Source organism: Mustela nivalis (genome assembly GCF_964662115.1).
Source record: "Mustela nivalis genome assembly, chromosome: 6".
NCBI classification, from domain to species: domain Eukaryota; kingdom Metazoa; phylum Chordata; class Mammalia; order Carnivora; family Mustelidae; genus Mustela; species Mustela nivalis.
The window spans coordinates 63,134,721-63,147,222 of NC_139025.1; the positions used below are offsets into that span (position 1 = coordinate 63,134,721).

A 12,502-nucleotide genomic window follows, 5' to 3' on the forward strand; every position below is an offset into this window, starting at 1 on the left:
CTAAAACCATTAGCTGCTTTCCAAGCACAGTTTACACCCCCTTTCTGCAAATGAGTGAATAAGGATGTCATTAAAAGGCCCTCATTGGTGTTTCTGAAATTTGCCAGCTCCCCTGAAGGCATCTGATGTCGGCTTTGTCCGTGGCCCTCCTAGGGAATGCAGAGGAGAAGAATGGTCTGCAGAGGCCAGGACAGGTCTTGTGTTTCTAGTTAGCAACTCCTTAGTTAAACAATAGGCCCTGGGAAAAAGCCAGTGATACTTCAGGGAAGACGTTCTTTAGTTTATGCTTTATTGGAATGAAATCCTTCAAAAATCTGACGTATTCCTATGTACAGAGCCTGTTACTGTGGCAAGCGTGACTAGCTCAGTGTCCAGAGACATCTTAATACTGGTGTAGAAATCCCCAGACCAGTCTGATGACCTATATGAGGAGCGGGATCCTGATGGCATCTTGTACTCTGAGCCTCAGTTTCCTTATCTGTAAAAATAACTTAGGAGGTCGGTGAGGGGATTGATGAATGAAATGAAATGAGCATAGCACAGTGCCTGGCACATGAGGCATGCTTTTTCCTCAGGTCAAGCAAGCAATTTCTTTTAACACGAGTCCTTTTTAAATAACTTCTATCCTCTTCAGCTGGGAAATAATGCCGTACTATATTGGCTAATAAGGGGTTGTGGAAAAAAGTTGTGTGTTTTTTTTTTTTTCCTTTAAAGGGAAGAAAAAAAGCTTAAAGTGGGTCACAGAAAATGATCTCAATTATTGGAGTGGCACCAGAAGGCACTCAGGTCCATGGAGCAGAATTAATCAATCTGTGATCACAGGAATGAAAATGAAGTGAGGGTTTGGGGACAGGACAATCACCGGAAGCAGGTAAATAAGATGACGCGCTGGTTTTCGTAGGGAGTGACAGTAGTAAATGTAAATCAAGGGAGCCCAACCTACGTATTTGAAGAGGTAAAGCCATAGGTCATCAGACTTTCTATGTGCCTCCCTGCTTTGGTGCTCCCTCTCTAGCATTCTATCTTTTTCATCAGAGTAAACAGCTTTGTGGGCTAGAACTGTGTTCTTTAATGGTGGTTAGTCTGATGGCTTCCTTACCACTTAGTCTGACTTCTTTAGAAAAAAAGTGAAGGGGAATGCAGGAAGGCCCACACGTAGCTAACTGCCTGGTTTTTAAATCTGGCACATTTTGAGTTCAAATTGTGACCTTGGGCGTCTCACTTACCCTTTCTCTCTAAACTGAAATTGCTTAAGGGTGCCGAAGGCCATGGCAACACCCATCTAGATCACAGAACTGTCCTGAAGCTTAAAGCAGATGATGTATATAATGAGGTTTGCACATTGCCAAGCGTGTAGCTAAGTGTTTAACAAACGCTATCTTTATTATCACTTGCTCACCATAGCAAATCCTTTTGTCTGTCTTTCCTGATACTCTTTTGCCATTCCAGAATACCTTACACACAACCCAAGTATACAGTTAGTTTTCTAAAAATTTTAAGAACTGCCAACCAAACTTGAAAAAAATAGATTTAGGGTTACTTGTTAAATAAGAGTGATGGGTTCATGGTCTCTTCTACACCATGGAATGTTAATAGCTCTGGTGGGTGTCTCTTTCTCCTGATGGATTCTTTCCTCTGGATCCAATCTTGACTGGAAATGGTAGGCATATCAACTTGGGCTCAACATCCTCAGAGCTTCCCAGCATACCGAACGCAGACGCTGGCCGTATTCCTCTTGGCTAGGCCCTGCAGAGGTCAATTACCTGAGCTGCTTGACCATTTCGCTCTTTCATTTTGTCCCTGAGGACACTATCAGGGCTCAGAGACCGTGTGTGACCATAATCTGTGCCACAATAGCACCCTCTCAAAACCGCCTCAGTGAGTCTGCCTGTGGCACCAGCGGACTGAATGATATCAAGGAAGCTTCTTTCCCTCTTCTCCCCATGCCCGCTGATTCTCTCTTCTTCAAATCGGTCTGATGATGGGCTGGTGACTTGTGGGTGAAAGGTCTGAGGGGGCACTGTCCCATTTCCTTGTCCCTTGCTTTGTGCTTAATGGAAAAAGTGAACTTTTAAACCAGAGGTTAAAAAGTCCTTTTATCAAAGCTCGGTGTTAAGGAAGGACTGTCAAGTCCTTTATATGACGAGTCTCTCTCTTTCTCTTTTAAAAATTAAATTTATAAAAGCAAACTCCTCAGGATTACAGCATTTTATTTAATAGTTTTGCAGATTTTTCATCCTTTTCCCTCTGGGGGGCCTCGAATTCTCGTTTTTTCCCCCTCCATGTGTTGTGGCCTGCACGTGTCCCTCCCACCACAAAACCCATACAGTGAAGCCTTTACACTCAGTGTGATAGTATGGGGGTGGGGGGCTTTGGGACGTAATTAGGTGAAGATGAGGTCATGGGAATGGAGCCCCCGTGATGGGATTAGTGTCCTCATAAGAGGAGGAAGGGACCAGAGCTCTCGCTCTCCCCAGTGTGAAGATCCAGCAAGAAGAGTGCTATCTGCAACCAGGAAGTGGGCTCTTGCTAGGAAACTAATTAGCTTGTACCTTGATCTTGGAACTCCCAGTCTCCAGAACTATGAGAAATAAATGTCTGTTGCTTGAGCCACCCAGTCTGTGGTAACGGGTTGCCCGGCAAGCAGCTAAGGCAATGTGCTGAAGGCTGTATGAACACTGGTCATCCTGAGGCTGGGCCCGTACAGGAGACAGGAAGTACGCCTGACTGAGGCAGCAGGAGATACCTTTTATGGTATAGTTTTGCCAAGAACGTCTCAGTCCTGCTCTCTCCTTGGGTTCTCGGCCAAAATGGGTCTTAATTATAGCCTATGGATGTCTGGGTATCCCAATCCATTCCATTGTTGTCCCTAACGTAAATCAGGACAGCAATGTAAATTTTAAATAAAAAGCATGTTTGGTGTCAGTCCAAGCAGCCATTAAAAATAAGATCAGGATTTATAATGAGCCTCACTGGGAGAGTAAAATCCTTCAGACTGCCACAAACACCAGCCTTCACCAATGTGGAACATACAACAGAGGAAATGAGAACAAAAACAAAGTACCTATTTTCACAGTAAATGATATTGAGGTCCATATTTACTCGAGTGACGAACATATGGCAGTCAATTCTGACTTCATTGATCGTAGGGGGAGGCAGGGCATGAGCCACAACCACAAGACCCATGATTTGGCTGGGAACGGTCCTCCCGTGGGATAGGGACACCCTCAGTCGTAGCCGGCCTGTTATGTGAATCACCTGTAATAGAACATTAAGGACAGGACACAGTCAACTTTGCATCTGGGACGGAACAGTATTTCTTTTGAGAAATTGCAAAATTACATCTGGAACAACCAACATTAGTTTGTATCTTCCGTAATCATAAGGGCTGTTAATGTGCTCTCAATGTCCCCGAGGCAGGGACAAAAGAGAAATAATATTATAGGCTGAGCTTTACTCAAAGCAGAATTATTACTGTGCTATTGCTATTTTCAGGACTTTTTCTTGCCCTTCCCTCTCTCTCTCTTTTTTACTTTTCTTTTCTCTTTCTTCTTCTTCTTCTTTTTTTTTTTTTAAAACATTGCAATGAAGTGTATAACCAGTTAAAATGACCAGAAAGTTGAGCAATCAGTTGCAAAAGGAAATGTTTACAGTATCTGCCCTTGTTAATGGATGATGTCTGTGTGTCTCCATATCTGTACTGAGTGGATTACAGTGGCCATCTCCTTTCACATGTGTGGCCCAGAGCTTTCCTTCACTTGGCAGGGGAGCGGTGGGTGTTGATCATACAAAAGGCCAAGAGACTCCAGTGAATATAAGTCTTAGTGGCAATGACATGAATGGGATCTTCTGTGTCAGAAAGCACTGAGCTACCAGTACTACTGTGATTTATGGCACTGCCCTCTGGGGTTGAAGGTCAGAAGACTTTGGCCCATCATTCGTTCCTCAAGCTTGTTCTAAAGTAGGATCAGGAAACCTGCACCATTCTGGTGCCCGATTTTGGTTACCTGTGCAGAGACAGGTGTGAGAATGCTGGGCTGTCATTTTCAGCTTCTTAGACAAAGTATACCACAGATAGTCCAAGCCATCCAGAATCAAACAGAAGGGCTTCATCTTCCTCACACATTTGAAATGATATTTTTACAGATGCCCTTTGAAAAAGTCCCTTTGCTTATAAACTACACATAGAAGGCCAGCCATAATGTCAATTTCCTTAAGTGATGTTTTGAGGAAACAAAATCATGAAAGGGTGGAAAAGCATCAAGGATTGTGTGCTTTGGGAGGATGGAAGTCTTGTGTGTGTAGACGGGTCGGGGGAGGAGGGTGTTGGAGATGTGCACGCACGTATGTGCGCATGTGTACTCTAGGTGTGTTCCTAGGATCGTGCTACGGAGTGGGGCACCCGCCAAAACGAGGTTGTACATGTAGTGCCGGTGATTCACCGTACCAGGGAGCTTGGTTTAGTTGTTAATCAAGTTTCTGTCTTTGGTTTGTCTCTCCAAAAATGTACCATTGAGCACCAAGACATCTTTTGATGATTCCCTCTTTGCTATAAGGAACTCAAGTGGGAAGTGGGAACTGGCCTTCTAGGAGTATTAACAAGGAGCCTCTGCTCTCCTTCCCAGGGGCTTGACTGGTCATTCCTTTTTCATTTTGTTTTTGTTTCCCTTAAGTTATTCAGTTTTCCAAAAGCTAGCCACACTGCTGTCAGTCAAGAGGCAGGATCAAAGCTTATGGGGCTGCCCTTCGGAGTCCTGGTGTCCTAAATAATACCTTTTATTCCCTGGTTCCCCTTCACATTTGCACCCAGCGCTGCAGATCTGGAGATACCAGTGAGGAGGATTACTAAGGGGGCTATTTCAGGAGCAGCTTTGTGACCACCCACATTTGAAGTTGACTAGAATTCATACTTAATGCACCTTTGCTTTAAGCTTTGGTCAGACGAGCGACTTGATGAATATTTGAAAATGTTCCTAGAGGCAAGGATGCTAAAACACCATCACAGACACACATTTTTGTAAGACCTCATTAACTAATAAAGAAATGGCTAAAAGAAATGGGATTAACTTCACAGGGGGGGTGTTAACAGTCCCTGGACCTCCTCCCAGCTAGGCTAACATAGATGCTCATTTATCATTATCTGTCGTGTTTTATCAGGAACTCTCAGCTTCTTGGAAAAACAGATCTATAAATGCTCCAGAAAATATGCATTCAGAAAAGATATGATAAATAAATCTTCACTTGGTATTCTATTCTAAAGCAATTTATGGGCTTCTGGGCTAGAAGACATTTTGGGAAGGCACAGAGGCTGCTGGGGGAGCTGTCTCCATGTCAGATTGACCTAGGTCCCCATCTCCAGCATTGCCTGTGGTCACGGAAGTGCTGAAAGCGGGGGGAAGTGCTGAAAGGGGTCAAAAGCTGGGTTCCGTGGGGGGTCTATAGTTGTCATTTTCTGATTTTGTTACCCCGGACAAGTCACTCAGCCATCTGCTTCTCAGTTTTCTGTGGAATGGGGATAATAAGAAGTGTTGTGCAGGTTATGTTATGAAAGTGAAAAGAGATAATGGAGGTGAATGCTTTCTACCTTGTGAAGAAGTGTCCAAATTTCATTATAATTTTGTTTGCCCCTTCACATATCAACTGATTAGTGGGTCAGGATTGGTGACTAATTTAATCTTGACCCAAAGCCTAATAAATGAGTTCTTCTTATTTTAAGAGATCATAAATTTTCATGTCTGGAAGAAAATGTAGGAAGGTCTATCTTAGGTCCTTCTCCCTTTCACTTTTTCAGGTGGAAAAGAGACTTCAGGAAAGTTCCTTCCCTGACCAGAGTCACCTAGCTCAGAAATGGCAAAAAGAGCTTAGAATCCTGGTTTCTAGGCGTTGTTTGAGTTTCATTTCAATTTTGTTATATTTATGTGCATATTCATATTGAATGAAACATCACAAGTTTATACCAGATATCAATTTACTACCTTAAGTAAACTTTATATGAATCTTTAAAAAGATTTCAATTATAACCAGAAGTTTAGGTTATTTGAAAAGTCTTTGAGAAGCAGTACAAACTAAGATGAAGGAAAAAAAAAAAAACCCTAATGGAGTAAATAAATAGTTAGGAAATGTTAAAGGGTATGTTTATCTCTCTATAGGTACCTCTGGAGGTGAGGGAGGTGAGAAAAAAAGCATGTCTATTTATTCCATACTTACTTTTGGGTTGAAATTAATGTATTTTCCAAATCCATTTCATAATGCAAACCTTTTTTTCCCCATGTGACAGGTTAGGTTCAAATTTTAGAAACACGTCTGACAGCGGGTATCTGAACACATGGATAGTTGAGTTGTTCACTTTGTAGTTGCTTTGAAGGCCTGAGGTGTAGAGGCCAAAGTATTGTCAGAAGAGCTGAGTTCAAGTCCTAGCCCTGGCATTGTACAGAGATGCAAATGTTATACTCAGAGAACTGAAATGACTTAGTGACTTTCTAGGTCAGTAGAGTAGAGATTAAAAACTCAGCATAGAAGAAGTACTATGTAAAGGTATCTTTGTTTTCTTCATCAAAGGACATAATATTGGTACTTTAGTTTCTATAACTTACTATGTGCAAGGGACCTTGCTCGGTGCAAGGGAGCAGATCACAGTGACTCGAATGTAAACCTGTCCTCAAAGAGTTTACAGATTACACAGTGGGAAGAGACATGTATAATTACTTATAAACTAGGACTATGGGAAGATGATATGTGTCTGACAAAGACAGCAGCTCTCCATCCTGGTTATGTGACAGAATAACTGTGAAGCTTTATCAGCATATGGATTCCTAGACGCTGTCTCCTAGAAGTCTACTTCAGCAGGACTGGGCTAGGGTCTAGCATTTGTTTGTTGTTTAACGCTTCAAAAGTGATACCCACTATTGGAGAATATTTGGCTAATGGATTTGGAGTGAAACCAGTGATTCTCAACCATGCTATATACTGGAATTACCCTAGGAGTACTTAAAAGTCCCGTGTCCAGGGGCACCTACGTGGCTCAGTCAGTTAAATGACTGACTGGATCTCATTTCAAGTCTTGATCTCAGAGTCATGAGTTCAAGCCCTGCATTGGGCTTCATGCTGAGTGTGGAGCCTACTTAAAAAAAAAAAAAATTCCCATGTCCAAGCTATACCCAAGACCAGTAAAATATGGATTTCTAGGTAGGGGTCTTTCTAGGTCTTAGAGGGCTGCTGAAAGGATTAAGTTAAAATGTATATAAAGTGCCTACATACATGCCTGATATATACTGTAAACTCACAAATATAATTTCAGTTAAGCCCTAAGGGCACCATAAGAAAGATAAAGAGTAAGATCATGGAAAGTTCAGGATAGGTAGGGAGTACTTTTGACAGAATGGGTCAGGAAGGCTATGTGAAACTGGCATTAGGAAAAAAACTGCTGACATAGATTGGATTATAGAATGGTAGAAGGGGTTCCCAGATAGGGAAAAGGTCTAGAACAAATAATATAAAAAGGAATCTCTTAAGAATGCCCAGGGCTCCAGGAACACTTCAGTTGGTTTGAGCAGGAGAAGAGACAGAGATGGGCCAAAATGGAAGGTAGAAGCAGTAGAAATTAGCAATAATGGGTCCTTGGGAGAAGCACCATGATTTTGTGTCTATTTTGTAGGATGATGATGATGATGATAGACTGAATGGAAGAGTTGCTGACAGAGAGACCACATAGATTTCCCAGTGGACATTTTGTATCTAAATGTCCTGGACATTTAGAGAGGTCCTGGGCAAGGACTCTTAGGGAGAGCTGGAAAAAGGGAACGGACACATAAGAGATGATAGTTGAAAGAATGATTTTGGAAAGTGCCCCCCCTCCCCTTTCTCTCCTGCCTGCCATGATAGTTAAAACCAAAGAGGTCAGGCAATTACCAATGGAGAAAATATAGAGAGAAGAGCCAAAGCATCCCTTCCCAACCCTTGCTTTGAGTATTTGAAACCTAAGGCAACTTCTCTTTTTCTCTAAATTGAGGTTTTTTTGTTCTATCATGATGACTTTTGTAAAAAAAAAAAAATTCTGAAACATCTAAATACCCCCTTTTCTCCACCCACAATTCCAGTCTGACATAATTGCCAAGCTTGCCGTATCATTACCAGTCCCAGTGGTAATACCTTAAAGAATGGGATGGCTTCCTTGTAAAGTTAAATAGGTGAATGGGCAATGATTTTAAATACAAATGTATGAGACTAAATACTCATATTATGTCAAGAACCATGAACCTATGAAATAACATAGTTATTGCAAAATGGAAGGAGTATTGTGCCATAGAAAGAACACTGAATTGAAAAAATGGAACATTTTATTTGAGTTTTGGTCTGGTCATTTTGGCAAGTCATCTAGTTTGGCCAAGGTAACATTCCTCAGATAAAAAATGGAGGATAAGGACCAGGGGATGATACCTAGGGTTCATGCTAAGTTCTAGAGCATTCTATGACCTATTGCTCCATTGAGTGGCCTTTACTGTGCTATAGCACAATCCTTCCCCACTCCCCCACTGTGCTTACAACTCCATTGTGGGGGCAGGAGTTTCAGAGTCCAGCTGCAAGTTAATAAATGCAGAGTTTAAGAATGAATCAATAGGGTGTTATGGGTCATTTCTGAGCTGAAACAATGCTTTGGTTTTGGCCAATACCAGGTAAAAACTGCCTCTGTGTTTTAAAGATTCATCTTAGTCTGGTCTTAAATCTAATCTACAGACATCCTTCAAAAGAGATTTCTGAACTAAGAGATTCTTCGCCCCCGAGCTCAATTTTCTATAAGAGCTCAATCCTCTCGCTTCCTTTCATTGTTCTTGTTTTATCATAAAGAGCTCTCTACAAAAATGCTAAAGCGTGTATTTTTCCAAACCCCTTACACAGCATTGCCCGGATGCCAGCCACAGTAAAGCAGAATGCACAGGGTTTCTGAGTTGCAATCCTACCCACTTTGATAAGAATGTCCCAAATTAGCATTATCTGACAGTCCCATATTGAAGGAATCATGGTCTGACTTTTCTCTTTCTTCTGATACCCCCCGCAGATGTGCATGGTACAAGTACAAGTTCGCAGAGTTTAGGATGAGTGTGGGAGTGTTAACAAGCCACGTTTCTTGGACAAATATATATTTCTTTCCCTGCCATATGCTCTTTTCAGTCATCTGTTAGTGATAAACACTTAGATGTGCTCCACTAATATCTTCTCATTATAAACAAGCCCATCACAAAGACCTTGATAAAACCTGCCCTCTGTCAATACTTAAGGAAAGAAAGTCCGTAACACAGAAATACATCTGGAAGCTATTCTCCGTTCTTTTAGGAATAAATTTCAGTACTAGTAATATAAAACGTTTGCTTTATCAAAAGGAAATGCTAAGTATTATGTGCATTATTTTCCACATATAATGTAGAGCACAGAACAGGCCTAGGCAAATAGGAACAAAAAGAGCTGCAGGCATGAGAAAACTATGGATTCCCTGGGTTTAGAGCATCTTCAGAGATTTTTCACTCGTCCTTTAAGGGAATCCAAATTTACCTTAAAAATTAAGCTTCCTTCTGGCACTCTGGTCTTTTCTCTTTTATTCCCCTGTAGAAGTCTGGTTTAGCATACAGATCATAAATCACTAGCTCAGGTGGGAAAGCCAGCTAATTATTTTTAAGTGATGGGGGCTTTGAGGTGGCCCCCGACCCACTGAAAGATAAGGGCTTAGCTAGGTCGTCTGAACCTAAACATCTAGCCTACAGCATAACAACTTAATCTAAATCCGTGTGAGGATATCAGCCTAATATAAATGACTTCCTCCAAGTTTTTAGGGAGTGGGTTTCCCAGATTTAGACCATATCCATGGGTTGGAGAATCAGCTCTAACAGGTCTCTCTGTCCCTGTCTGTCTGACTCCTGCCACCTTGGTCTTTGCACAAGTCCTCCAGAAAAACAAAACAAAACAAAAAACAAAACAGCAAGAAAAAAGCTTAGCCGAGACCCAAGTACTTGTCCAGAGAGGTGAGCTCTCCTGAGAAAAGGGCTCATAACTGAAGGAGGGGCCGTTGGACCCTGTGAGCGCAGAATAGCAGAAGGCCATTTCTGTTCCTTTTCCAGGATCCCTGATTATATTTCTAGAAACCGATTCTACTCTAATAGGCTTTGTCGTAATTCACAATGGGACTGGAGCAACCAGGGATAAGAAAAGGCAGAAGAGGGAAAAGGTATAACTTCTCAAGGCAGAGGTGAGATTTTTGGGGGGGGGGTGAGATTCAGGGGGAAATAAGGTGGTGGCAGGGAGTGGGTGAAAATGCAGACTTTTTCAGGGACCCAAGGGGGATACAGCAGGAGGGGTGGTGTTGGAACATCATCATCAACTAGATGGCCATCAGCTGAGGTGGTGGGAGGGTTTCTGGGAGTTTTTTCCCAAGAATTCCTCTAAGATCAGGGATCTTCAATACTGGGCACCAGATTCAGCAACAACTTGGCTAGAGGACTAGCAACAACTTAGGGAGGGTCTCACATGGGCTCCATTTAAGGGCAGAGAAGAGAAGAGAAGAGGGGAGACTGGGTACCCGGGAAGCATCCTGGCCAAAGTTAAGAAAGAGGAACCCTGGCAGGAGACAGTCCTTGGGTAAAGGGGCTGTAGTTAGCAGATGTTAATTCTCAGGGACTCCATTTGATTTGAATGGTGAGTCGGGGGAAGGATGTAACTGGAGCATAGCCCATCAGAGGCTTGCTTGGACTCCTAGAAAGACTCCGTGAAGGTGAGTTCAGGAAGTGGACAGGCTGGAAAAGGTTAGGGCAATTCTGATCATGGAAAGCGGAGGAAGGGAGGAAGCTGGGGTTCATTTCTTTACTCTAGTGGACAGACTCATACTCACAAGCGTGAGGATAAGCATTCCTCCAGTTACAGATAAAGTCAATTTACACAAGTAACACAAACAATTAAATGGGTCTGGTCCATGAGGGAAATTAGACTTTGTCCTTTAAATTAGAAAGCCCCAAACACCTCATGCTGGTATCAGGGATTCATGTTAAAAACAAAAACAAAAACAAAAGCCCCTCTAAGGTTAGTGGTGCTTCAATTTGAATCTGCAGGAGAATTACCCCAGGAGTTTATTAATCAGGTGGATTCTCAGGCCCCGCCCCCAAACTATGGGTTCTTTAAATCTAGGGAGGGACCTGGGGATCTGCATTCACCAAGCACTGGGCCATCCACCTGCAGCGTCTTCTTTAGATAAAGAGCAGGACCAATCCAGAGATCTTAATGATGATGACCTAGAGGCTGATCATAGACTGCCTCCTTAGTGAGCGAAGAAAGACGAACATCTATTTACGGTTAAATCTGCACTGTAAAAAAAGACCCCACTCTGTAGAACACAACCCCTTATCTCGGTCCTTTGAAAACGAAGGACCAGTGCACGATAAGCAGGAACCCTGGGCTCTTGCGGGATCAGGATGTACCTTCTGTGCGCGGGATGCCCGAGGGAGCAGCCCTGGGAGCCCTGTCAAGGCTCCTTTATTTGTGTAAAGGTCTGCGTTCTCTCAGTGGCCACGCTGCAGTGGGCTGCACTGCTGTGCCGCAAAGCCTCTTGGGGGAGGTCGAGCTCTGCCAATCCCCTCCCCCTCGCCCGGTCTGCCCCTGGCTTAGCTCCTGATTAATTCAGGGCAATCCTGAGAAGTTAACCCTTAATTTGATGGCTCTGGTGGGCAGCTGAGAGATTGCTGGTGATTTATCATCACACTCAGTGGGTTTTTTTTTTTTTTAATATAGAAATATTTTCCAAGGCAACAAATAAAAAATTATTTTTAAAACCCACATTTAAAAAACATTAGCTACAGCGTTCTTTTCTTATGTGACTGTATCCTCCACACATAACAATTACTTCTCATCCATCTCTTTTAACAAACTTCCAATACATAACATAAAAATATAACTATAATTACGGCCTTAGTTTCTCAAAATGTGTCTGGACTCCATATCTTTTTCTTGCTCCCTTTGGAGAAAACAGTCTTTCTTCTACCAGAGATAAGATTTTTTATTGGGATAGTTGAAGCTGGAGAGATTTCCTTAACAAGATTATGTAAATGTATGCCAAAGACATAAACCACATTTTCTCCGAGAGTGGAACACTTCAAATATCATTTAATAAAACAGGACCATGGGTAGAAACACCTCGATAAATTGTTAAGGGGCAAAGCAAGAAGGCTGAACCATACACATCTGATCAAATTTTGTTTGATTCAGTTACTTTATTAAAGTCTCCTAGAGAAGGACAGAGGACCATCGTACCTCTGTAGAGGGCAACTTTTTTATTCCTCTATCACTTGAGATGGAAGAAGGGGTATCAGCCCTCGTGGACCGGAGAGGACCCTTGTGGCTTAGTGCCACTTTGTTGAAGGTGAAGTGGCAGTTCTCAGTTTAAGAGACTACAATTCTATTTTCCAACAGCATTTTAAAAAAAAAAAAAAAAAAGGACTCAGAACCAGCCCTGTGACTAATAAGG

The 12,502-nt window shown here is 42.4% G+C and overlaps 1 protein-coding gene across 16 annotated transcripts in view; it reads right to left on the bottom strand.

Annotated features, from left to right (window-relative positions):
- NPAS3 (neuronal PAS domain protein 3) overlaps positions 1–12,502 on the bottom strand; it is an 845,929-nt gene that overhangs the window by 25,718 nt on the left and 807,709 nt on the right. For all 16 annotated transcript variants that reach the window (XM_082737849.1, XM_082737862.1, XM_082737861.1 and 13 more), the window contains one exon: positions 3,065–3,258. In XM_082737849.1, coding sequence (XP_082593975.1) covers positions 3,065–3,258 — 194 coding nt within the window. The remainder of the gene's footprint in view (positions 1–3,064; positions 3,259–12,502) is intronic.